General features: G+C 48.5%; 2 protein-coding genes across 2 annotated transcripts; both read right to left on the reverse strand.

Annotated features, from left to right (window-relative positions):
• Positions 1-16174: 16174 nt before the first annotated feature.
• Positions 16175-20867, reverse strand: LOC125506669 (protein AMEIOTIC 1 homolog). The gene is made up of 8 exons (XM_048671429.1): positions 20850-20867; positions 19802-20382; positions 18900-19745; positions 18504-18600; positions 17630-17692; positions 17365-17427; positions 17149-17232; positions 16175-16975 (listed from the first exon to the last, which is right to left on the reverse strand). The coding sequence occupies exons 1-8, from the start codon at positions 20865-20867 to the stop codon at positions 16394-16396; spliced, it is 2334 nt and encodes a 777-aa protein (XP_048527386.1). The 3' UTR covers positions 16175-16393.
• Positions 20868-21656: 789 nt separating this feature from the next.
• On the reverse strand, positions 21657-27015 carry LOC125507332. The gene is made up of 14 exons (XM_048671949.1): positions 26641-27015; positions 25969-26042; positions 25755-25872; positions 25554-25636; positions 25305-25470; positions 25034-25227; positions 24467-24654; positions 24280-24375; positions 23913-24028; positions 23204-23305; positions 23005-23114; positions 22824-22911; positions 22295-22512; positions 21657-22190 (listed from the first exon to the last, which is right to left on the reverse strand). The coding sequence occupies exons 1-14, from the start codon at positions 26737-26739 to the stop codon at positions 21986-21988; spliced, it is 1857 nt and encodes a 618-aa protein (XP_048527906.1). The 5' UTR covers positions 26740-27015; the 3' UTR covers positions 21657-21985.
• Positions 27016-27044: the final 29 nt, after the last annotated feature.

Here is a 27044-nt window from a genome sequence, read left to right on the forward strand (position 1 = left end):
ATTCGAAATTTCTCCGGTTCCATGTTATTCAGAATGAGTTCATTAACAAGACTTGATAAACCTTGCTAGTGGATTCCTTTTGATGATCATGAGATGGATGAAACTAGAAGGCACAACCTTATGTACCCCACATTTACTTTCTGTTATTTATATTAAATAAAATTAAAATAAATATTTTCTGTCTGTTATCTGATTATCCGTGCAATATAAAAATACCTCGAAAATAAAAGTTCTCCAAATGCCCTGAAAATTAAATATGACTTTTTCTAGAATATTTGAGGATTTATGGAACTGGGAACACACCAGGGGGGTCAACCACCTGCCCACGAGGGTGGAGGGCGCGCCCACCCCCTTAGGGCACGCCCCCTGCCTCATGGGCCCACGGTGGCCCTCCTCCACTTATTCCTGCACCCACACACTTCATATTCATCCCCCAAACACGAATAACCAACTCAAACCCGAGTCCAAGCTCGTTTTGCTGCCATTTTCGATCTCCTTGCTCAAAGCACCTCTCACAAAACTGCTTGGGGAGATTGTTCCTTGGTATGTGACTCCTCCATTGGTCCAATTAGGTTTTGTTCTAGTGCTTTATTCATTGCAAATTTTTTGCTGCTTAGGTGACCCTGTTCTTGAGCTTGCATGTCAAATTTATATGGTCAAAAGTACTTTTGATGCATGATATAGACCCTAGGCACTTGTAGGAGTAGTTACTATCAATATTATTGAGTTTGGTTTACTTTTATTTTGAAGTTACTAAAAATTTCAGAATTTTTCAGAAAATGATGAGGAGACTTTTGAGGGGCTCATCGAGCCAAAGCTCGAAGGAGAAGGCACCGAAGCCTAAGTATAATTTGCCTCGCACCGCGGAGGTTCGGGCGTGTGAATGGCCTTCCGAGGGTTTCTTAAGAGCAGCCGGGATTTATGAAGATTTTCATGAGTTGGCTCAGACTGCAGGCCTTACCGCTTTCCTCCACGACCAATGCGGTCAGTATCTCTTGCTCACAAATACCCTTGTGCAAAACTTGCATTTTAATTCTAGGAACTCACCACCTACGGTGGAATTTCATTTATATGATGAGCATAAGGAGATGTCACTTTATGATTTCTGTCGGATTTGTTTAGTCCCTTTTGGGGGCAAGACAGAAGAACCACATCGTGATGATGTGGAGTGATTTATTGACACTATCACTGTAGGGGAAACAAGGAAGGTTTCCGATGCATGAATCACTAGCATACATTTTCCTGTTTTACGCTACTTTACATTATTTGCTAGTCGTTGCTTAATTGGTCGCGGAAACTGTGGAAACCTGAGTATCCCTGATATTATTATTTTGCACCACGGTTTATACAGTGATAACTCTTTTAGTATGGGCAGCATTATTGCCAAACGGTTAAGTCTAAACCGTACCAAGGGCCCCATCTTTGGAGGCATCTATGCTACACTCCTAGCTGCACATTTTAACATACCTATTAGGCATGCTGAGAAGGAAGAAAAAGTGATGCCTCGTGTTTATCTAGATTATAAAAGTATGGTGTCACATGATTTTATTGTTAAGAATAGGGAAGGAGAGCTTAAATACCAATTGTTCTTTAATAAACATCATCCTGAGACTATTACCTTGCCTGCTCCTTCTTTGTTTGATTTGACTATAGGCACGTACCTTGTTCTGTTTGCGGCTATCCACGCCTACCGGAACCCTGCACCAGCCGAGGAGCCAGAGCCGGAACCACAATTTGATCCTTCACGACAGTCTAATTACCAGTGGGATCCGGAGATGATTGTCAGCCAGTGGAAATCTGAGCCTTCTTCTTCCTCATCACAGTACGACCCCAACAACTATTATTATGGATATCCGCCAGGCCAGCCGTGGCCATAGACCAACTTAGGCCAAAAGCCTAATCTTGGGGGAGTACGTATTTCCCACCGACACTATATTCATGTTCACACACTCATTGCTAAATGTCGGTGCTCATACTTTTTCATTGTATCATCCATGCTAGTTTAATTTCCTTTTTATTCTTTCTTCTTGTGTGTTTAATAAACCTTAGGAAAAACCAAAAAAAATAGTTGTAGCTTTTAATTAGTTTAATTTACATGCTTGTAGTAATGATTAAAAAGAAAACCATAATTAAATTGTTGAAGAGGCTTGTCGGTGTCAAAACCGGCGGATCTCGGGTAGGGGGTCCCGAACTGTGCGTCTAGGCCGGATGGTAACAGGAGGCAAGGGACATGAAGTTTTACCCAGGTTCGGGCCCTCTTGATGGAGGTAAAACCCTATGTCCTGCTTGATTGATATTGAAGATATGAGTGTTACAAGAGTAGATCTACCACGAGATCAGAGAGGCTAAACCCTAGAAGCTAGCCTACGGTATGATTGTATGTTATGATTGTCATCCTACGGACTAAAACCCTCCGGTTTATATAGACACCGGAGAGGGTTAGGGTTACACAAGGTCAGTTACAAAGGAGGAGATATCCATATATGTATTGCCTAGCTTGCCTTCCACGCCAAGTAGAGTCCCATCCGGACACGAGACGAAGTCTTCAATCTTGTATCTTCATAGTCTAATAGTCCGGCCAATGGAGATAGTCCGGCTGTCCGGAGACCCCCTAATCCATGACTCCCTCAGTAGCCCCCGAACCAGGCTTCAATGACGACGAGTCCGGCGCGCAGTATTATCCTCGGCATTGCAAGGCGGGTTCCTCTTCAAATTCTGTGTACCTGTCGAAATAATGTCCGGTTCCTTGTGATGGTTTGTACTTCTTGGCTTCTACGCCCAATAATGGCTACTTTCCACGTGTCGAGCGAATGTAAAGAGCCAGGGTGTTTTCACATTTACCCCCCTAGATATGTAAATGAGCCGTCTATTTAAAAAGACGAGGATTCAGATCCAAATCACATCATCCTCCCTTGTCGAGTCTTCATCAGAGCGTACCCGACAGAGATCCATTCCACCATGGCCGGTCGATGCAGCTCCTCCTCTCGCACCTCTAGTTCCAAGCCTGGAGATTGGGAGAGATGTTCCATCCCTCACAGCAAATTGGTGATGCTTCAGTCCAAGGGATTTCTTCCCCCAGTGTACCTGGTCCCGGTTCGAGCCGGGCTTGCCACTTATAATGGCGGAGAGCAAGCGGAGAGCTGTCCCAATCCCTCCAAGGGAGAGCGGGTATGCCTTGTCCCTTATCTGGTAAGAGGGCTCGGATTCCCAATCCATCCGTTTCTCCGAGGGCTTCTGGAGTTCTATGGCCTCCAGCTACACAACCTTACGCCTGCCTCCCTGCTGCACATCGCGGGATTCGTAGCCCTTTGCGAGTTATTTTTGGGCTGTGAGGCTCACTTTGCTCTGTGGAAGAAGATGTTCTGCCTTGTGCCCCGTTCTAAGAAGGGATCTATATATCAAGTGGGCGGAGCCGAAGTGTGGCGTATCGCTGGGACCGGATATCTATCCGGGACCCTGAAGAAGACGTCCGAAGACTGGCCTTTGGAATGGTTTTATATAGAAGATGTCCCCCTTCCGGACCCTATTCAGATCGGCCTTCCGGAGTTTGACAACGCCCCTTTGAAGAAGCGCCAGAGCTGGCATCCACGGAGCCCCCTGGAGGAAGACGACCGGGACATTCTTTATCTGATGAGCTGGATAAGCTCTTTAGCTCGATCCGGATTGACCATGATTGAGGTCATGGCTATATGAATTATGCGAGGGGTGCAGCCGCTTCAGTATAGAGGCCACCCCATGTGGGACTTCAACGGGGAGGATGACGCCACCCTCCATGGCCGCAAAGGGCCGGGATCGGCTGCTGATCTAATAAAGATCTTGTCTACTTTGTACAAGGGAGAAGAGGAGGAGTTCCTCCGTATCAACCCGCAGGGCGGATTCTCCATGTACAATCCTTCGAGCTGGGTAAGCGGAGATTTTTTTCTCGCCCATCCGTTTAGTATTCCTGTAGTTTAAGTATTCATTCTAGCGATTTCATCGCAGGAGCTGCGCCAGGCAGTAAAGGAGATAAACAACCCTCCTCCACAGCCCGAGGACCCCGGACGGTCCTTTGACCCGGCCTCCCAAGAGGATCCGGACATATCCGTGGAGCTGATCGATGGGGTTTTTTACCAAGGGAGTAATGACAATACCTTGGTGGCCATTACGGCCGATTACCCTGGGCTAGTTTCAACTTCACAGGTGACTGAGACCGAAATCCCAGCACTTCAAAAGGGGTCCGTCCTTGTGCTCTCCTTTTTTTCATTGCCATATAACAGCCGTGTCTTGCAAGGGAGGTCCTAGGGGTAGAAGGCCGAGCCTATGGCAACTAGCCAACAAGGGGCCGCTAGGCCAGGCAGGCTGAAAAGATCCGCAGTCCGGATTGAGGCACTGGCGCAGCGGTATAGTGCGCCATCTTTATTGCAAGACATTACTTACAGGGGCATATTAACGCTCGTGCCTTCTTTTCAGGAGAAAGAGCGCTCGTCGGACTATACCCGGAGAGGCTACCAACCACGCATCCACAAGCCAGGCTCCAAGGCCGGACTCAGGGGTGGGAACGAGTACAAGGCGTGCACCGGGTGCTCCTCCGACAGAGGATACGGATGGACTATATGCCACCCCTTCCGAGGTGGAAAGTGCCATGAATCATAGACGTCGCCGGACTGTTCTTCGTGACGCTTGTTTCTCCCAAGAGGCTTTAGATGCCTTCAACTCGGGAGATGCGCACCTCCGTGCCGCTCAAAATGGTCTAGCCAGAGCCACGGAGCAGTATGTAAAAGACATACGGGTGAGAAAATTTGATGATTATATATATATCAGTAGCCCCTGAGACTTGAAACAGTTAGGATAACTGGTTTAAGGATCATTTGTTATGTAGGTTCTTACAGAAAAGAATACTCAACTGTCCCAGGAGCTGGAAGAGTGCAAAGACCAACTTCAGGCCGCACTGTCCGCCGCAGGGGAGCCCAAAGAGACCCCCGCTGGTAACATATCCGTCAAATGATAAGTATCATATTGGAGTGCGGCTTTATATGCAAATTTGATGAAAAAATTGCAGATGACGCTGGAGTGAATCCGGATAAGCAACAACTCAAGCACCAGCTGAAGGCTGGTGAGAGCGTGCTTACAAGGGTGAGGCAGGAGAAGAATGATCTCCAAGATGCCAACACCAAGCTGGGCGTGGAACTGAAAGATGTTTGTGCCCAACTGTCGAACTCTGTTAAGGAGAATCGATGGCTTCAGCATGGCATATTTAGTAAGTGCTTGAACGAACTTAAAAAGAGTTCGGCGGGGAAGCTGGCTGACAGAGTTATGTCTGTAGGTATGTTAACAGGTCGTCCTGCCGAGGAGATGCCTAGTTCGATGAGTGATCTTCTTCCCAAGCTCGCACAGTTGCACAAACGAGTTCGGCAGGTGATGCAAGGCATTGCCCAGGCCTTGTGGCCGTCCATCTCCCTACCCGTAGGCCTCAGAGAGCTTGCAGAAAAGCTGAAGGGAGCACGGCGGCGCTTCCGATTATGGAAGATATCGGCCTGCCATCAGGGCGCCAGGGAAGCTTGGGCGATGGTGAAGACACGGTACACGAAGGCTGACCCGAACCACATGGCCGAAGTCGGACCTGTGGGGCCTGATGGCAAGGAGATCCCTGTAAATTTAGTGTATGGCCAAGTAGAATTGGCCGCAAAGTATTCCCAACAGGACTGTAGACTAGACAGCCTATTGGATGGCATTGAAGAGGAATTCAACCAGTCAGATTGACTATGTAATTGTAAAGTGACATATATGATGCCTTCTATCCGGATTGTAGATCGTTTGTCATGGCGGACCTTTTCGCTTCAACCTCGGGACCCGACAGTCCGGAGTGTATCCGAATACCCTCTCGGTTATATAAGAACCGGGGCATGCGTGGAGACTAGGCATAGGGGTCATTAGTGCTTTATCAGACAAGTGCCCAACTAGTTGTGTTATATTACATGAGTAGTAAGAAACATCTTCCAGAGAGAATAGTTCCGTTAAGGGTTCCTTTCCCTAGGTAGGCATGCCCTAAAGTGCATGTCCGGACTGCGACAAGAAGCGCAGTAAAAACGTCTGGGGGCAGATATGGTTAATAAATAAAAGTCATCTTTTGTTCAATGACCGAATATTCTCTTAAGAACGCTAGCTTTCGGCTTCACCCAGCCTGAGGTACACGTCCGGCTGACCCGGCGGTAACAATCGCAGAGGTGCTCCCCTTATGCTCTAGTCGAATTAACGGGAACGTAGGGCATAAATACAAGAGCCAGGCAACCCAGCTTGGCCAAAACTTAAGTCATATCGATGCATATAATGGTGAAAAAAGGTACATGCGGAAGTATAACACATGTGTTGGGCGTGATGTCCAGGTAAATAATTTAAGCTTCTGTGAAAGAAGCTCCCAGGTGTAGATAGTGCGGCTAGCACCTCTGTAATGTACAAGTGAGGCACAAGGTGACCCGTGAAGGTCTTAGAGGAATAAAATAAAGAAAGGGAAACAAGACAGACGACGCATATGCGGAAAATGGACAAAGGGAGGGGACTAACATAAAGTCTGATGCTAGGCGTAGAATCTTCGGAGCCTGGCTGCGTTCCATGGGTTCGGCTCAAGTCGACTAGTCGATGCATCCCGCAGTCGGTACGCTCCGCCGGTCAGAACTTGGTCGATGATGAAGGGACCTTCCCATTTGGGCTCTAGCTTGTTATTTTTCTTATCCGGCAGCCGGAGAACTAGTTCGCCAATGTTATAAGTTTTGGCTCGTACTTCTTTGCTTTGGTATGTGCGAGCCTCTTGCTGGTAAAATGCGGAACGGGCTTTGGCTACATCGCGCTCTTCCTCCAAGGTGTCCACACTGTCCTGCCGATCGAGCTCAGCTTCTCTTTCTTCGTACATGCGCACTTGAGGTGACTCATGAATTATGTCACAGGGCAGGACTGCCTCTGCGCCGTACACCATAAAAATGGTGTGTATCCGGTACTACGATTTGGCGTGGTCCGCAGCCCCCAGAGTACGGAGTCGAGCTCCTCTACCCAGTGCGTGTCAGACTCTGTTAAGGAGCGCACTAGTCTGGGTTTAATGCTGCTCATTATAAGACCATTTGCTCGTTCGACTTGACCGTTGGTTTGTGGGTGGTAGACTGAAGCATAATCGAGCTTGATGCCCATTTTGCTGCACCAGAGTTTTACCTCGTCGGCCGTGAAGTTTGTGCCGTTATCAGTGATGATGTTGTGGGGGACGCCATAGCGATGTACAACCCCGGATATGAAATCTATCACCGGTCCGGATTCGGCTGTTTTAACCGGTTTGGCCTCTATCCATTTGGTGAATTTATCCACCATGACCAATAAGTATTTTTTTCTTGTGGGTTCCACCTTTAAGGGGTCCAACCATGTCAAGCCCCAGACCGCAAAGGGACATGTAATGGGGATTGTTCGAAGGGCGGTGGGTGGCATATGGCTTTGATTTGCAAAGAGCTGGCAACCGGCGCACCGCTGGACTAAGTCCTGTGCGTCTGCCCGGGCCGTTGGCCAGTAGAATCCTGTACAGAAGGCCTTGCTCACAAGAGCCCGGGCTGCGGCGTGATGACTGCCGAGTCCGGCATGAATTTCTGCCAAAAGGTTCTGTCCTTCCTCTTCGGAGATGCACCGTTGAAGGACTCCGGTAGCGCTCTTTTGTACAATTATCCCTCGTGGACCCTGTAGGCCTTTGATCGCCGCACTATGCAGCGTGCCTCATTTTGGTCCTCCTGGAGTTCCTGTCTAGTTAAGTAGGCCAGGAATGGTTCTGTCCACGGGGCAATAATGGCCATTATTTCGTGGGCTGATTGTGTTATTTCGGTGGCGGAGCCTCTGATTGTGTCAAAGAGTTCAGTATCGGGTATTTTGGCCAGGTCCGGACTGTTGTTACTGGTGTCCCCTTCCCATGTTACGGATGGCTTGAAAAGCCTTTCCAGAAAAATGTTGGGAGGGACCACGTCGTGTTTTGCGCCAATGCGAGCGAGGATATCCACCGCCTGATTGTTTTCCCGAGCCACATGGTGAAATTCGAGCTAGCAGATCTTGATCAGCTTGAAGCTGTTGCTGCTTTTTCTTCAGGCTATTTGTCGTGGCCATAAGCCTGCACTTGAAGCGCTCTTGTTTGACGGGATCCTCTGGTACGGCGAATTCATCGTCGCCGAGGCTTGCCTCGTCTTCGGAGGGGGCATGTAATTGTCATCCTCCTCCTCTCCACCAGCCGCTCTCTCAGGAGAGCTGGCTCCTTCATCCTCCTGATCTAACTCTTGCTGGAGGGGGTTTTCGTTGTCTTCGGCGCTATCCGGAGTGTTATTATCTCCCATGCCGGTATCACCACTTTTGCTTTGGCGGGACTTAGAGCGGTGCCGCTGACGTCGGCGCTTGGGTTGCTTCTTGGAGGGGTCATCCTCCGCTATCTCGTCGTCGTTGCCTTCAAAGGGTGTATCCACCATGTATATGTCATACGACAGGTGGCTTTCCAGTGCCCTGTAGGTGCTGGTTCATGTTCGTCTCCTACATCGTCGTCCATACCGTCGATGTCTTCGGAGTCGAAGTCGAGCATGTCGGTTAAATCATCGACAGTGGCTACAAAGTGGGTGGTGGGTGGGCGTCGAATTTCTTCGTCGTCCGCATCCCAGTCATGTTGGCCATGATCCGGCCAGGGCTCTCCTGACAAAGAGAGAGACCTTAGTGAATTCAGAATGTCGCCGAAGGGCGAGTGCTGAAAGATATCCGCAGCGGTGAATTCCATGATCGGCGCCCAATCGGGTTCGATTGGCAGGGGTGCGGATGGTTCGGGGTCCGGAGGAGAGTCCAGCACCTTGGAGTCACGGGCTGCGCAGAGGATTATGCTAGTGTTTGGCTCGATCGCCGTCGAGACTGCAGCCCCTGAGGCAGTGTCTAGCCACCCGTCCTCGATTGGCGCAGCTGGCTCCGAGCTAAGGGTCGGAGCTGATGCGGGCGCGGCCTCTGGGGTACCGTCCGATGGCAGAGCTAGGTCATACCCATCGCGACAGTGCAGCGCGTCCGGCTGTGGCTTGAATCCGTCGAAGATCAAGTCCCACGGATGTTGGCTGTGTAATTCAAACTTCCAAATCTGACCTGATGGCCAGGGGCATAGCTTTCAATCTGCTCCAGATGTCCAAGCGAATTAGCCCACAGTGCAAAGCCGCCGAATACGAAGATCTGTCCGGGGAGAAAAGTCACACCCTGGACCGCATTGTTATCGATGATAGTAGGAGACATCAAGCCTAACAGCGACAACACAGAGGAACTCTCAATGAAAGCACCAATGTCGGTGTCAAAACCGGCGGATCTCGGGTAGGGGGTCCCGAACTGTGCGTCTAGGCCGGATGGTAATAGGAGGCAAGGGACACGAAGTTTTACCCAGGTTCGGGCCCTCTTGATGGAGGTAAAACCCTACGTCCTGCTTGATTGATATTGAAGATATGAGTGTTACAAGAGTAGATCTACCACGAGATCAGAGAGGCTAAACCCTAGAAGCTAGCCTACGGTAAGATTGTATGTTATGATTGTCGTCCTACGGACTAAAACCCTCCGGTTTATATAGACACCGGAGAGGGTTAGGGTTACACAAGGTCGGTTACAAAGGAGGAGATATCCATATACGTATTGCCTAGCTTGCCTTCCACGCCAAGTAGAGTCCCATCCGGACACGAGACGAAGTCTTCAATCTTGTATCTTCATAGTCTAACAGTCCGGCCAATGGAGATAGTCCGGCTGTCCGGAGACCCCCTAATCCAGGACTCCCTCAAGGCTCTTATATGCATTATTGTTGATATGATAAAAGAGCCCATATTGCCTTGTCGTCTCCTGTTTATTGAATGCTTGCAGATCCCAGCTTAGTCCAATGCACGTGCACTATTATTATTATTCACATCGTTCGGTCGTGCAAGTGAAGGGCAATTATGATGATATATGATGGACTTGCTGAGATGAGAAAAGCTGGTATGAACTCGACCTCTTTTGTTTTTGTAAATATGATTAGTTCATCGTTCCTGATTCGGCCTATTATGAATAAACATGTTTGCAATGACAACTAGATATCATAGTTTCTTGTGCCATGCTTGATTAGCTATGAGTTATAATGATTTACCTTGCGTGCCAACATGCTATTGAGATGGTTATGATGTGGTATGATAGGGTGGTATACTCCTCTGAATGATTTAAGTGACTTGACTTGGCACATGTTCACGCATGTAGTTGAAACAAAATCAACATAGCCTTCACGATATTTATGTTCATGGTGGATTATATCCTACTCATGCTTGCATTCGATGTTGATTAATTTTAATGCATGTTCATGACTGTTGTCGCTCTCTAGCTGGTCGCTTCCCAGTCTTTTGCTAGCCTTCACCTATACTAAGCGGGAATACTGCTTGTGCATCCATCCCTTAAACCCCAAAGTTATTCCACATGAGTCCACTATACCTACCTATATACGGTATCTACCTGCCGTTCCAAGTAAATTTGTATGTGCCAAACTCTAAATCTTCAAATAAATATCATGTTTTGTATGCTCGAATAGCTCATGTATCAACTAGGGCTGTTTGTATCTTCCATGTTAGGCAGGTTATTCTCAAGAGGAGTGGACTCCGCTCCTCACTCATGAGATAAATGGCTGGTCGCCGGGATGCCCAGTCCCATGCTTTATGCAAACTAAATCAAAATAATTGCAAACAAAACTCCCCCTGGGACTCTTGTTAGTTGGAGGCACTCGTTGTTTCGAGCAAGCCATGGATTGATGCTTGTGGTGGAAGGGGGAGCATAAACTTTAGCATTCTGTTTGGGAACCGCCTATAATGTGTGTAGCATGGAAGATATCGCCATCTCTTGGTTGTTATGTTGACAATGAAAGTATACCGCTCAAAATATTATCCACCTCTATTTCAAAACCAAGCTCTGGCACCTCTACAAATCCCTGCTTCCCTGTGCGAAGGGCCTATCTATTTACTTTTATGCTGAGTCATCATCCTCTTATTAAAAAGCACCAGTTGGAGAGCACTGTTGTCATTTGCATTCATTATTGTTAGTGTACATTGAGTATGACTTGACTGGATCTCTTTTACCATGAATTACAATGTCTAGTCAGTCCTTGGTCTTTAAAGGTGCTCTGCATTTATGTTATGCGGTCTCAGAAAGGGCTAGCGAGATACCATCTTGTTATATCATATTATGATTGTTTTGAGAAAGTGTTATCATCCGAGATTTATTATTATTGCTCTCTAGTTGATTATGCTATTGATATGAGTAAACTTGATACCTATGCGTTATTGTGAATGTGGTTAGTTATAATATTTGCTGAAAATTTGAATGCTGGCTTTACATATTTACAACAACAAGAGCAAACAGAGTTTGTAAAAGTTTTTCTTTATCACTTTTAGTTTGTCAACTGAATTGCTTGAGGACAAGCAAAGGTTTAAGCTTGGGGGAGTTGATACGTCTCCAACGTATCTACTTTTCCAAACACTTTTGCCCTTGTTTTGGACTCTAACTTGCATGATTTGAATGGAACTAACCCGGACTGACGCTGTTTTCAGCAGAATTACCATGGTCTTATTTATGTGCAGGAGCAAACGTTCTCGGAATGACCTGAAACTTCACGGAGACACTTTTCAGAAAATAAGAAAAATACCTGCCAAAGATGAAGGCTAGGGGGGCCACCACCTTGCCACGAGGGTGGGGGCACGCCTGCCCCCCTAGGGCGCGCCCCCCTACCTCGTGGGCCCCCTGTTGCCTCTCCGACTCCAACTCCACCTCCGTATATTGAGTTTCAGGGAGAAAAAAATTAAAGAGAAGAAATCATCATGCTTTACGATACGGAGCCGCCGCCAAGCCCTAAAACCTCTTGGGAGGGTTGATCTGGAGTTCGTTCGGGGCTCCGGAGAGGGGAATCCGTCGCCATCGTCATCATCAACCATCCTCCATCACCAATTTCATGATGCTCACCAGCGTGCGTGAGTAATTCCATCGTAGGCTTGCTGGACGGTGATGGGTTGGATGGGATCTATCATGTAATCGAGTTAGTTTTGTTAGGGTTTGATCCCTAGTGTCCACTATGTTCTGAGATTGATGTTGCTATGACTTTGCTATGCTTAATGCTTGTCACTAGGGCCCGAGTGCCATGATTTCAGATCTGAACCTATTATGTTTTCATCAATATATGAGTGTTCTTGATCCTATCTTGCAAGTCTATAGTCACCTATTATGTGTTATGATCCGTTAACCCCGGAGTGACAATAATCGGGATACTTACCGGTGATGACCGTAGTTTGAGGAGTTCATGTATTCACTATGTGTTAATGCTTTGTTCCGGTTCTCTATTAAAAGGAGGCCTTAATATCCCTTAGTTTCCGTAAGGACCCCGCTGCCACGGGAGGGTAGGACAAAAGATGCCATGCAAGTTCTTTTCCATAAGCACGTATGACTATGTTCGGAATACATGCCTACATTATATCAATGAACTGGAGCTAGTTCTGTGTCATCCTAGGTTATGACTGTTACATGATGAACCGCATCCGGCATAATTCTCCATCACCGATCCATTGCCTACGAGCTTTCCATATATTGTTCTCCGCTTATTTACTTTTCCGTTGCTATTGTTATCATCACTACAAAATACCAAAAACATTGCTTTTACTACTGTTACCTTTTGTTACCATTATCACCACTATCATATTACCTTGCTACTAAACACTTTGCTGCAGATATTAAGTTTCCAGGTGTGGTTCAATTGACAACTCAGCTGCTAATACTTGAGAATATTCTTTGGCTCCCCTTGTGTCAAATCAATAAATTTGGGTTGAATACTCTACCCTCGAAAACTGTTGCGATCCCCTATACTTGTGGGTTATCAAGTACCGGACCAAAGCATTAACACATAGTGAATACATGAACTCCTCAAGCTATGGTCATCACCGGGAGTGATCCTGATTATTGTCACTTCGGGTTGCCGGATCATAACACATAGTAGGTGACTATAGACTTGCAAGATAGGATCAAGAACTCTCATATATTGATGAAAACATAATAGGTTTGGATTTGAAATCATGGCACTCGGGCCCTAATGACAAGCATTAAGCATAGCAAAGTCATAGCAACATCAATCTCAGAACATAGTGAATACTAGGGATCAAACCCTAACAAAACTAACTCGATTACATGATAAATCTCGTCCAACCCATCACTGTCCAGCAAGCCTACGATGGAATTACTCACGCACGGCGGTGAGCATCATGAAATTGGTGATGGAGGAAGGTTGATGATGACGATGGCGACGGATTCCCCTCTCCGGAGCCCCGAACGGACTCCAGATTAGCCCTCCCGAGAGAGTTTAGGGCTTGGCGGCGGCTCCGTATCGTAAAACGCGATGAATCATTCTCTCTGATTTTTTTCTCCCCGAACACGAATATATGGAGTTGGAGTTGAGGTCGGTGGAGCTCCAAGGGGCCCACAAGGCAGGGGGCGCGCTCAGGGGGGTTGGGTGCGCCCCCACCCTCGTGGACAGGGTGTGGCCCCCCTGGCATGGATCTTTCTTCCAGTATTTTTTATATATTCCAAAATAATTCTCCGTTGATTTTCAGGTCATTCCGAGAACTTTTATTTCTGCACAAAAATAACACCATGGCAATTCTGCTGAAAACAGCGTCAGTCCGGGTTAGTTCCATTCAAATCATGCAAGTTAGAGTCCAAAACAAGGGCAAAAGTGTTTGGAAAAGTATATACGATGGAGATGTATCATGATGCCCCCCTTGCCTTTGTTGGGTGCAAGCAATTGTTGTGTTTGTGTGCAAGTACTGCTAACGTTGTTAGTGTGGTGCCTCCTACTGGTTCGATAAACCTTAGTTCTTAACTAAGAGAAATACTTTCTGTTGCTATGCTAACCTTTCCACTCCGGGGAATCCAACAACTCCTACGGGAGTAGCAATGCCTAATAGTGCTTAGCTAGAGCACGTATGCCGACAAGGTATTTAATAGGTTGAAAATGGAGAACGCCAAAAAGGGCTTACTCCCAATGTCACCTGGTACAGTACTTTGCAAGAATCAGTGTCCTTGAATGGCTGATGAGTGGATACAGATGAATGATCGAACTCCTGCATGCCAGAATTGATCTCCCCTATAGTCCAGCTTCGATGATGCCATAACATTACCGTTTCCACAATTAAGGTCGTAAGACCGGAACAACACATTAGGTTTCGTGGATTCCCATTATCTCATATTGTCTTCGCTCCTCATAGATATCAACACCTATCACCTGGAGGACACAGACTCACTAAACAATATGTGTTATCTGTGTAGGTCTTCGAATCATGTTGCATGGGCTCTTAAATTGGACAACACACATTATGTTCACCACAGATAAACAAATTAGTGAACAATCATAGAACTATTGCGACAAATGATGGCATATATAATAGACACAAATGAATTTCATCAATCCCCTACATCTCCAACACCTATGGGGAATTGCTCATGCATGAGAGGGGGATAACCAAATAACTCCAGATGTCAAACAAAGGGAATTCATCTCAATAATATCAAAAAGATTTGTAATAAGATGAATGATTGAACAAGTCTCGATCTCGAGATGAGTATGAATAGTGTCACAAACCCTAATCTTACAACTTGGAATTCCTCCCCCTATGGTGATGTTGCGATGAATGAAATGGAGATGGGGCGGAAGAAATGGGATGGATCTCCGAGAATTCTTCTCCGTATCTCTTCTCTCTCTGTTATGAACGTGGTGGCGACTGCTCCTCTCTGTATTCGATATTGTCCCCTTCACAAAAGGCTTCTGTAGATAAGGGGGTGGCGACATCGTGTGGTATGACCGCTGGTACGAGCGGGTGCACTTGTACCATGCGTCGTCTTGCGCTATGTTGCCTCTATTACACTTTTGCCCAAAAGGAAAATTGCCCCAAATAGCTTCATTTGCTAGGGTTTGATTGGTTTCCTTCCAAATAAGTACTATATTCCTGCACATCAATAAGAAAAACATGTTTTCTTTTTTCTCGAAGGATTAGCGCTAGAAAGATACAAGAATTATTAAAAACGACATCAAACCCCTCTTATAAAAGTGACAAAATATCGAGTAATCACTCTCCCACTGGTCGGTCCATGCTGGCGTTCGGGATTGAGTAGACTATGGTGGAGGCGCAAATAGCGAGAGGAGGCAAAACCCTAACTCGTTTTCGATGTGTGTTTGCTTGTGGCTGGTTGTCGTATATATAGGAGGACCAAGGTGGTATCGTGTCGTGATCACAATCTCAAAGCGACTTGATTTCCAAACTTATTGGACAAGAAAACAATCAACTTGTCTGCCAAGACATAAAAAAAATAAAACGGCAAAAAGAAACCACGCCCCTGCAATGTCACGGGCCAGATTTTGGCGGACCATTTACGCGCATGTCCAATGTTGCACGCCAGCACCCAGCCAGGTGGGCAGGGCGAGCACGTGTGTGTGGTGTTCTCTTTCTCTCCTTAACCTATCATTTAGTGGAGTGCAGAGAACCCGCTATTTAAGTTGGTTTCACACCTCCTCCACTTTCAGCGTGGGACTAAACTTTAGAACCACCTCTTGCCATTTTTTTCATGGGATTTTGAGATTTACAATAGGAATTACAGAAAATCTTCATCGGCCAAGCCCATTATTCTAACACTTGCTAGGGTAACTAGGTTTTCTCCCACTTATTATGATTCGTTTGAGGAGCCTCTGAATGATATTATACCCCTCCTCTTAGGCGATGTAACTGTTATTCCGAATTAATAAAGTTCTATCATTTATTAAAAAAATGTTATTCTTAATTGATGTCATGTAACTGTCGCCTGGATCAGCCAGGTATGTGCTTGTAATGCTCGGAGCATATGCATGAAGCAAGAACATTGCATCTCATGAAGCAAGAACTTCAGGCGTTTGCGGTATCAAATGTGAGATGTTTACTCGCCGTACTTCGAGATGTGCAAACATGATCTTGCCATGTGTCTCTGCACTTTGTCATGATCATCTTGAGGACACGTATAACCACATTGCAACTGATGACAAGACAAATCGAGGATCAGAAAAACTAGTTAAGCTGTCTCTGATTTCTGCAGTGGGCGAGCAGATTAAACAGCAACATGCAGAAAGACGGGTCTCAAAATCAAAGTCTGATCCATGACAACGACGACGAACATACTGCTACAAACAAGATGAAAATTAAGGTTGGCAATGGAGAACCCAACAAACGATCATCAGCAGCAGTAGTGATGCAGAGTATTGTCTTTCTTCACCCTCTTCCTTCTCCTATCCTGTTCCCTGTGCAGCGGTGTTGTCTTGCTACGATCTGTCTCGTCAATGGCGATGGGGGGCAAAAACTTGGACGGTCGGTCAGTAGGAGGGGGTGGCGAGGGCCAGCTCGGTGCCCACTCTGCCGCCGCCGCCGGTCGTCGTCGTCTTCCCGCCTTCCGGCGATGGACGGACGGCGGTGGCTCCGCACGGGAACGGCAGCGACGCCGCGTCCTGCGCCGTGTGCCGGAGCTGCAGGTCGAGGCCGCTGTCAACCCTGGGGCTGCTGCTGGTGGCCGGCGGCTGCGGAGGGTGCTGGACCGGCGAGTCCGGGGCGGGGAGGAGCAGGAGCTTGGTGGAGGAGGCGGCGTTGGTGGAGGAGGCCGACGGCGGCGTGGGCGGGAGCTCGAGGCCGCCATCCATCGCGCACTCGTCGTCGTCCACGGACGCGACTCTCGCCGCCGTCGGTGTCCGCGGGGACGATGGTTGCGCCTCGTCCGGCCACTCCCTGCACTTCCCGCCGTCGCCGTCGACGTCGGCGAGCTGGTCGCCTGCGCCATTGCTCTCCTGCCTGTCAGCTTCGCCGCACTCCCTGGCGCACAGAAGAAGACGCGGCTCCGGTCCCATGATCCGCAGCTGCTGCTGCTGCTGCTGCTCCCCAGCATTCAGAAGCTGCATGCCCTCCTGTTCATCACACACACAGCACTAAATTACCAAATCATTCCTCAAATCTGATGCTAATATGTAATCATCAGGCACAGAATCTTGGAGCAAATGCCATCATAACAAGAAATCAGAAAGATTATTCATCATTCATCATGCAACTGGTGCAGTTGATGAACTGCAGCGAAGTGTACCTTGAGAGACAGGAAAGAAGTGGAGAGAGCAGCCACCTGCTGCTCCAGCCTGGTGTTCTTCTCAAGCACAGCCTCATACCTCTCCTGCACAACAGATTCAGAATCAACTCCACATCAGGCACATGATTAACTCATCAAGAAATGCAGCTAAAGTTGATCTGTACAGTACAATGAGAACAGGAGCTGGGCAAATATTTGGTTAAAATTCAGATGTACCTTGAGGAACAGAACCTCCTCCTCCAGCTTGCCATTCGCCCGTGCCGCGCTCACGTACTTCTCCTGAAGACAGATGCACAGCAACGGCTTCAGCATGATCAACAATGTGGAGACAACAATTCAGCCAGGAAAGTAGAATCTGATTGTTCAGATTTAACTTGGCAGGCATTTCTTGCAAGATAACTAACTAACTAGATAAGTATGATTTTTTTTTTGATAAACTAGATAAGTATGATGAATTTAAACTGAGGAGTTGCAGCAGTACCTCCAAGGACTGAACTTGCTTTTCCAGATTGCCATTGGCCTTCAGCACACACTCATACTTGTCCTGCAAATAAGATCATCATGAGTTCAAGATCAGCTAAGGAAATGCTCCATGGAATAAAGAAAAAGAAAGTGAACTTTGCAATTCTTACAGCACTAGTGGAAAGAGAGATGCATTCTGATGATTAAAACTACCAATGTCAAGTGTACTTGCAGATCATCATTGGAAATAAAAAGGTGCCTGGCCTAAACATCCACCTTAACCTCAGGTGTGAAAAATGAAATGTGAGAAGCAAAGCTGAGAAAGATTAGTGTGTACTGCAGGTGTCCCTGCAATGCCTTTCCAGAGGAGACAAATTGAGAGCTACAAATGTACCATGCTTTGGAAAGGCAAACCTGCTCCTGCATCTTACAAATTTCTGATGCAGTACTGCAATGCAATGTAATACTATGAGGCAACCAAAACCAAGAATTGCCACATGGAAGCAACTCAAATGTCAAATTTTCTTTCTTGATGTAATTGAAAATCCAAAAACAAGACTATCACAAAACCAAGACTATCACCAAAGACTTTCCACTTCCAAGCAAACTCAAATGTCAAAGTTCTTTCTGTAACTGAAACTCCAACACCAAAGTTTTCACAGAAGATGGAACCAGAAACATGCAAACCCTGACAGCTGACAAGTGTGCATCACAACTAAGGGTACCGGCTACATCCATGCATGCATACAACATTTTCCCCAAAAAGAATTTACTTCAACAAACTTACATGATGCAGAACAGGGAGATGTAATTTTGACAGCAAACATACATGATGCAAACAGAGAGATGCAAAGCAAAGAGATGCATATCTCAGGACAGATAAGTGTGATCACCTGATAAGGCTCATGAGAAATGCAGGCTTTGACTGCCTCAGGTTTCACCTCATTGTTCATTGTGCCTTGATGTGCCTTCACCAGCTGCTGCATGTGCCTTCATACACAAATTCAGAGCAACAGGATTCAGTGCCAACACAAAACTAGCATTGCTACTAACTGTATGCAAAAAATGTTGACAATTGTAACAAAATGTTACAAAATTCAGTCTTAACAGTACAGAAATGTTAGTAATTCAGCACAAATGATCAACTTTAGCACAAACATTTCTTTGTCACATGCAAGAATCAATGGAAGATCGTATCAGCATTGCACTGCATTCTCCGGTTAGACCAATCCAAGAAGATGAAGAAGAAATTGCAAGAGAAGATGGCAGGAGAACAGGGAAAAGGAGACCTTTTTACTCCGGCGAGCTCCTTGGTGAGCTCCTCCACCTGCCTCTTTGCCTTGAGCGCGTAGCCGTCGGCGGACACGGGGTCCCCGCGCTTCCACCCTGGAGGCGGCACCCAGTAGGGGTCGACGCCGACCTCCCGGCGCAGGGCCGCGAGCTCGGCCGGCTCGAGCCAGTACTCCATGGCGCCGTCGGCGGTGTGGCGGCGGCGGATGCGCTCGGCACTGCCGCGCGGCACCTTGTCCGCGGTGTGCTTGAGGAGGTGGTCGAGGAGGCCCGTGTCGCCGATGTGCTTGCGCGCCGCCTGCCGCAGCTCGCCGCGGGGGACGGTCTTGCCGGGGCGCGCGCCGAAGCGGCGCAGGACGCCGAGCAGGGACGCCTCGGCGGCCGCGTAGCGCGTGGCCGTCCACCGGTCGACCATGCCGCGCGGCGCCGCGGCCAAGGCGGCGGTGGTGGCCTCCTCGGCCTTGACTGCGCGAGCGGGCTTCGTCTCCGGCTCCTCCGTGACGGTGACGGGCGCGGCCGCAGAGAGGAGCCTTGCTCTTCCTCTCCCTCTTGACGGCCACCAGCACCACCGCCGTGCGCTCCTCCTCCGGCAGGCCCTCTTCCTCTCCGTCTGACCAGCACGGTCGCTTCGCTCCCGGCGCGGGGCGCTTCTCCTCCTCCGGCAGGTCGCCTTCTTGGCGCGCTTGGGGACGCCACGGCCACGGCGACGAACGTCGTTCCTCTTGGCCTTGTCCGCCCTGGCCACCACCTTGCGCTGGCTCTCTGCTTCCGGCCCGGCGTCGGCGTCCTCGAAAGCCTCGACCTTCGGAGCGGGAGCGGGCTTTCGGACCCTCCTCTTGGGGAGGCTGAAGCTATGGACACGGCCGGGCTTCCTCCTCCTCCGCTTCTTGGTCGTCCTCACCTCCGCCACGGCCGGCTCCTCCTCCTCCGGCGGCCGCTGTCTCCTCCCTCCTCCTTGTCCGCCTGCGTCTCCCCAAGCAGCCCGAGCAGGTCCTTGGTCTTGACGTTGCTGGAGCTGCCCTCGTCCGCGTTCGCGCTCTGGTGGACGCCGGTGGCGGGCGCGGGACGGCGATCGTGCGGGGTCTCGGCGACGACGGCGGCCGGCGCAGGCAGGGGGTGTACACGGGGGCGATCGTCGTGGCGCGGGGCGCGGTTGCGGGCGACGTAGTGGACCCGCTTCCGGACGCCCCAGCGAGGCCGGTGCCCTGCAGCGCGAGCAGGCAGAGGTGGGCGCTGGGCTTCCTCGGCAGCGGCGAAGGCGAAGGCGCCCGCGGGGACGGCGCGCGTCAGGTGAGCGGGTCCGGCTTTGGGGAGGCGAGATAGATATGGGGTTGATTCGGGGCGCGTGCTCCGGCTGAAGGTTGTCGCTTGGCGGTCCGATCGCGTAAGAGAGGAGTCGTAGAGGGAAAGCGGCGGCCCAACGCGACGTCCACAGGTCTTTAGAGCGCGGCGCAAGGAGAAGAGCGTGGAATGGCCGTGGCGCTATCGCGTGGCAGGCAGGAGCCGAAGCCCGCAAAGGGAAAGGAGAAATGGTGGACTGAGACGACAGGAGCGGGGAATATAGAAGAGCGGAGATAGAGGATAAAAGAAGAACAAAGGCGGCCGCGGCCAGAGAAGGCGGCTGGTGTCTGCAGCCGGGGTGCAGTCAGGTCGCTCCGTCAGAAGAGTGAAGGGAAATTTACTTTTAGAGAGAGAGAGGGAGAGGCGAAAGAGAAAAGGGATCGTCTCGGATCAAGGAATAAGCAGAAAAAGCACTGCACAGCAGAGAGAGGGGAGATACAGATACGTCCGTCCGTCCGTCCGTCGTGGTGTGCCCGCTTTCTCTCTGCTCGGTTCCCGCCAAAATTCAAAACCGGAGCAAAGAGACAACGCGGTCGTCCCACTCCCAACTGCTCTCTTCCCGCCAAAAAAATCAAAATGCCCTTGAGGAGGATCGCGCCGGCAATTACTGGCAACCTGATTGCCATGATCCGCCTCTGCTCTGGCTCGCTTTGGATGGCTGTTCGTCGGTTGCTGGAGGCCGCCCTCCCATGTCCCCCACAAGGGGGTTAAGGAGGTCAATTCCTCGCAAGCACCTCATCGACAAACAGTGAAACCCAGACCTAGACAACAGGGGGGGGGGGGGGGGGGGGGGGGGGGGGGGGGGGGGGGGGGGGGGGGGGGGGGGGGGGGGGGGGGGGGGGGGGGGGGGGGGGGGGGGGGGGGGGGGGCGGGGGGGGGGGAGGGGGGGGGGGTGGGGGGGGGGGGGAGGGGGGGGGGCAACAAAATCAACTGTGGCAGCAGAAACAGAAGGACCAAAGAATTCTTCAGGCTCTGCTGATCAAGGGGGGGTCAATCTGCTACAGTTGTGGTGATCCATCCTGGACACCGTAAGTCCATGTGTGATGGAATTAAAAATAAGTGCTTCATCTGTAAGGCTACTCCTCATCAAGTACGTAGATGCTTTGCTTGTCAAGAAGGGGCCATCATCAGTCTGCTGGGTACATTGGCAGTGCAGCTCCAGGGCTGGGTTTTTTTTTATCAGGTTTCTGCTACTGTTCTAGCGATGAGAGTTTCTCGTAGAATCAATTAATTAAGGAGGATGAAGCAAACCAAACAGCACGAGACGACAAACCTGAGCACGTACTAACTGACCAACCAACCAGAAGAGAGTAAGAAACCATCCAATCCAACAAGGAAACAGAAGCGGCTCTGGCTCTGGTCTCCCGCCAAAACATGAAAGGAAGCCAAGGAAAAAAAAACACGGACAGACGGAGAAGTCAAGAAAGATCATTTTTCCATCAATTAGCAGATTAATTACCAGTCGGGGAAGGGTAAATAACACACGTCCAGAAGTTACAGCCCTCCATTAGCACTACTACCCTACCCAGAGCGCAAAAGCTGAGCAGCTGGAACTGGATATACCACCTCCTCCTACAAGGAGACCTCTTTCTTTCATCGATCAGGCTTCTACTTCTACTCTAGATCAACATCATGCCGTGGAGGAGCCTTCTACTTCTGCCCACACCGGAACACCAAAAATGGCGGGTCCGCACAAGCACCCGCACCGCCCTCTCTGAGCCCCGAGGCGCCTCTCTGGGGGAGCTCACGCGGTCGTGCGCGCGAGGTACTTGCCGCGTTCATAGCTCAGTCCCCGGAGCGACGCCGAGCACAGCGAGGGGACCAGGACGGCGCCGGGGACGCCCAGGGCCTCGCAGACGCCTTCCGGTGGTGTCGTCTTCGACCGTGCGTCCGTGCCTAGGGATGCCAAGGCGGCGTTCAGGCCAGCAGATGAGGGCTCCAACCCGATCCTGCAAAAACAACAGAAGCACACGCAGCCGCTATTTTCAGCACGTGCAGAAAAAGGGTTTCCAATGGGCGATGGATGATGGCGGGGAGGAACCTTGGTGCTTACGTTAGATCGAAGCGGTCCGTGTCTGAGGTCATCACGGCACAGACGCCCGAGACGACCCATGGCGGGAGAGCCGCATCCTTTATCTCCATGCTGTAGCACATGCTGCCACCCGCCACAAGAGGGGGATCAGACGCCGCTAATCCAGCTTCTCCACCGTCATCACAAACACTAGACGAGGCCAGGCCATTGTCGGCTTTCCTCATCTCCCTGCATATCACCTGCAAGACCATGTATTCAGGGAGGGTATGAGATTTTCCGAGTTTTTGCACAAACACAGCGAGGCGTTATAAAACATAGTATAGCTGCTTCGATTTCAAGTGGATGAATAAGGTGCTTTTAGACCAAGCATTCTGTGACTTATTAACAGCGAATCCAGCAAACAAAATACTTGCACTAATGATAGATAGTTGTGCAGCAGTAGCACCACATGGTTAATAACTGGACGTAAATGTGGGTCCGCAAAACCATTTTGCTTGCTGCCTAAGGAAGCAGGCAGGAAGAAAAACAAAGTCGATGGAAATGAAACTACCTCGGGAATATGGAGGGAACCATTTTGAAATGGCACCGGTGAATAGAGCACCGGGACGTCTGTGGCAGATAATGAATTCAGAAAGGATCTGGAAAAAGAAATCACAGGTTTAGATTACACAACATGAAAAACCCAGGGGGTTAAAAGGAACAGAGTGATTATTACAGATTAAGCACCCTACTTGTAGTTCAACAAGACATCATATAAGCCATGAACGCTCTTATTGCCAGTAAATGAAAGGAGTGACTGCGTGGTGTTGTCCACCTCAGATAAAGCATCTATATGAAGTGTCTGCCCATTCAATAGAAAACAATCACAGTCAGTTACTAGCTGCAGCCTTACCAGAGCAAATAAGTGCAAGTTGAAGAATTAAATAGAACCTGGCCCAGGTTGAGTGTTCGGATTTTTGAGAATTCGATCAGGTCGTCTTCGGTGGCCTGCTCCACTTCGGCCTTGCATAGGGGCATAGAAAAGCAAACACCCTGCAACAATGCAGTCATATGGTCACACAATTATGATCGCAAGTGACAATGATGTGTTAACCCAGTACAAAGCTTGAAATCAACACAGCTTGGATTGGCCTGGAGCAATTCGATGCCCTAGAGACCAACATACCAAGTTAATATTTCGTTTCTATTATGGTACTCCCTTGTAAACTAATATAAGACATTTTAAATCACTAAAGTAGTGACCTAAAACGTCTTATATTAGTTTACACAGAAATACCAAATAAGTGTAGAAAATCGACTTCAACAACCAAAAAGATGTTTCTTTCAGTAAAATTGGCAAACAGAAGAAGCACTGAGTTTAATCACAAAAGTCTTAAAGCTTTATTCACATGTGGAACTAGTGTGATGTTGTAACTCATATGTCGTAAGTCCCCCAAAAAAATGGAAGTGGAAAATGAAGAAATCTAGAATAGACTTGCCAACCAATAAGTCGATCTACTTGAGTGAAGTAACACTTAGAAGTTGGAAGCAGTAATGTACATAATGGTTGGTCTGTAACAGAAATGTGGCACTGTAATAGGGGTTTCAAAAAGAAATGTGAAACGATGGTGAGGTTGGAAAAACAAAATGAAGGACTGACCTGTTTTCGTAGTAGTGACCTCATGCCACGTGTAGATTGTGATAAGTAGGCGTTACAGGACTGCTTCTCCGAACCGTTTCCGCTGATAAATAGAGCAACAAATTGTGCTGTATAAACTGCAATAACAAAAGTAATGTTCAGTAAGATGAATGAGGGTGAGCCATAGACTCACAGTCTAGTAGAACCTAAAGATTCAATACTTCCCACGAAAATGAAATATAACTGCAATCGAAGGTAATCATGAGACAAATGTGGAATCTTAACATGTTCAGAATTCTTTGTACATGTACAAAGACAGTTAAATGTTTCATATATATGACTAATCAGATTATTATGAAGGATTGAGGTATGAGGAGCAAGAAGATACCATAGAAGATATTCAATAGATTCTTCCGGAACATGTAGTAAAGATTCTGAAAAGAATCTTCCCAATCCTGATACCTTTTGTCCATGAAATCTTTTTCTACATGCCAGAAGGAGAAAGGGTAAAGATCCACAAAAGTACGGGGATATTTTATCTTGAAAAGCACGCAATAGTTCAGTCTAGTAATTACCTCCTCGTGCAGTTGATGAGAGCATGGCAGATACGATGGGAGCAGGTAACATGGATTGTGGATATACCCATGACTGGAGTGCCTTCGAGAACAAGAATTCCTTGTTGCTCTCTTGCCTCGTGCGTCCTGAACTTTGAGATCTACCTCCAGCAACAGTGCCCCTACAACTTGTACTCAAATTGTGACACCTGTTGCAGGCAAGAGTTATTATACTTTGGACCTTTGAGGCAGAAATCTAAACAAAACCAAACGAAAACGACAGGGTTCAATTTGCAAGTACATTTCAATTAATTTCCCTAGCAACCGTATGCTGTACTAGACATGATATCACTTGGAGCACTGACTCATACAGACACCAATACTTCATTCAAATTTCTGGAAAAAAATTGCAGGTGTAGTAAGCATCCAATGAGACTAAATAACCAAGAGACACATACCATTTACATATCTAATTTTCAGAGTGTCAATCTAAGACATGTCACCGGGTCAATCAAGATACTCATGAACTTTCTCTGGGAACGGTGCATTTTCTAAATGAAAACAAGAAAGAAGCTAATGCATACGCACCACTTCACAGAAGATGATGAAACAAACTGCAGGGTTGTCTTCAAGGTGAGATCCAAAGGAGCTCTTTTTCCTGGTATTGTGATCTTGGAAGGGCACACCTCTGAAGACTTCAAAGGAACATCACCAGCCTGTATGTTAGTGCCACTGGAAGCTCCAGAAGCACCACGAGCTCCGAACCCTTTCATCACTTTGTCCTACACAGAGCACTAGAAATATTAGAGGATGGTTAATAAATACATATACTGTAGTGCACTAGGTAGATGCTCCTAACCATGTCAAATTTACTAGAGCCAGCCTGCTTCTCATCGCCAATGTGAAGCTCTGATACACTCCGCAGAGCATTCTTGCTGCATTTCTCAGCTTTCCTAAAACCTGGTTTTGCTGCTTCCGCGAGCGATGGAACAGAAGAGTCCAACTGGGCAGAGTCATCATTGGTGCTGAATTTTGGGAGAAAAACAATCCAAATAAGAGCATGGACATCGCATGAAACAAGATCAACTGCCTCTGGTAAAATAATTACCGTGGAAACGGAGATTCTGCAGACTGTGAAGCCGTTACAGCATCAGCAGACTTGGGAGCCTTCTCATTGTTCAGTAAAGCATCCTGCTTTGAAAGACACTATAACAAGTTACTTATATAACAAAACAAGTGGTTCAACACGATGCTGTCAAATACTTGGAGCAATGAGCATCATTTTCTTTAACAAGACACAACGTCTAACCTTACAATTTTCTTTCCCAACGTTTCTGGATTTTTTAACTGGGAACACCTCTGTGACACGAGTGCTGATGTATTTGGATATTTTCTGCTGTTCTGGGTTCCGAGGCCCATTGCTTGGCCTATACCCAGAAAATCAGTCAGGCATCAAATTTCCCAACAAAGCAAGCACAAGAGGAGAGCAACATCACGATACACGACAAAAGAACACTTTATACCTATCAAACGCCGCAGAAGGGAGTGACTGATCATTGGCAACCTTTTCAGACACGCGTCGCTTCAACTGCTCTTCCTGCGGGAATCAATCAACGGAACAAGATTCAGTGTTCATCTGCGACCCTGTAGCATATAATGCTTGCAGCAGGATTTGATGCATTTTTAGTGTGTAATAATGTGGCGATGTGAAGTGGAGACGAAGCTCTAGCAGGCCCCATGTTTCCCCTTTGTAAGATCAACTCACTCTCCTAAAATCGCTGAAATACGGAGGTTCTTCACAACGCATTCTTCATAAGTGAAAAAACTGACAATGCGGCTGATTCACAGCGCATTTAACTATACATATGCATGTATACCAATTGGTAGATTACAATGCAGCACTGCATCAAACACTTGGCTAAATTCTGGTGCAGTGCAGCTACTCTCTGGCTGAAACCTAAGCGCCGTAAACGGTTGGATGTGGCATCGTTCTTAATGGGTAATAAACGCCTTTCTTTCAAAATAACTGCAGCGCTGCGTCAAGATCTTGTTTGGGACTTGTTCGGCGTCGCGTTTCAAAATAACTGCAGCGCTGCATCTCTGGATTGTAGCGACAAGGAACCAAGCATGGATTGGAGGTATTATGAAAAAGAAAAAAAAGGGGGGGGGGGGGGGGGCGAGATTGGGGCATTGACTCGCAGTCGAGGGGTCTTCCGCTTCATCCTCGGGGCCTCGGCCGGCCTCTGGATGAACGCGCCGCCGCTCGCCGCGGGCTCGACGGCGGCCTGCGCCATTAGACTGCTGCCAGCAGCATCCGAAACCCCTCCCAGGCCACGCCTAGCCCGACCTCACTTTCGCTCAGTCCCGGACGCGGCGGCGGGGGGCCGGGGCCGCGGAGGAGGGTTTCTTTTGGGTAGGCGGCGGAGGCGGGATTGATTGGAGACGGCGGAAGCGGGAGCGGGCGGGCGGGCGGCGGAGAGGAGAGGGAAAGATTTTCCCCACCGGGTCCGGGCGGCAGGGGGAGAGAAGCCGAAAGTTTTGGGGAAATTTCAGCCCACCCCGCGCTGCATCCATCCCACGCCCACGCCCACGCCCCGCA

This window comes from Triticum urartu, chromosome 5 (genome assembly GCF_003073215.2).
Source record: "Triticum urartu cultivar G1812 chromosome 5, Tu2.1, whole genome shotgun sequence".
NCBI lineage: Eukaryota > Viridiplantae > Streptophyta > Magnoliopsida > Poales > Poaceae > Triticum > Triticum urartu.

What these genes read in the sequence shown, in the direction of transcription:
- LOC125506669 (XM_048671429.1), bottom strand. An exon ending in AGGAGCCGGCCGTGGCGGAG is followed by an intron (nt 19,746 to 19,801) that starts GTGAGGACGACC and finishes CCATAGCTTCAG; the next exon opens with CCTCCCCAAGAGGAGGGTCC. An exon ending in AGGAGGTTCTGTTCCTCAAG is followed by an intron (nt 17,233 to 17,364) that starts GTACATCTGAAT and finishes TCTGTTGTGCAG; the next exon opens with GAGAGGTATGAGGCTGTGCT.
- LOC125507332 (XM_048671949.1), bottom strand. Translation starts at nt 26,739, where the DNA reads ATGGCGCAGGCCGCCGTCGAGCCCGCGGCGAGCGGCGGCGCGTTCATC. An exon ending in CCTTCTGCGGCGTTTGATAG is followed by an intron (nt 25,873 to 25,968) that starts GTATAAAGTGTT and finishes TTCTGGGTATAG; the next exon opens with GCCAAGCAATGGGCCTCGGA. An exon ending in TTGGGAAAGAAAATTGTAAG is followed by an intron (nt 25,637 to 25,754) that starts GTTAGACGTTGT and finishes CTTTCAAAGCAG; the next exon opens with GATGCTTTACTGAACAATGA.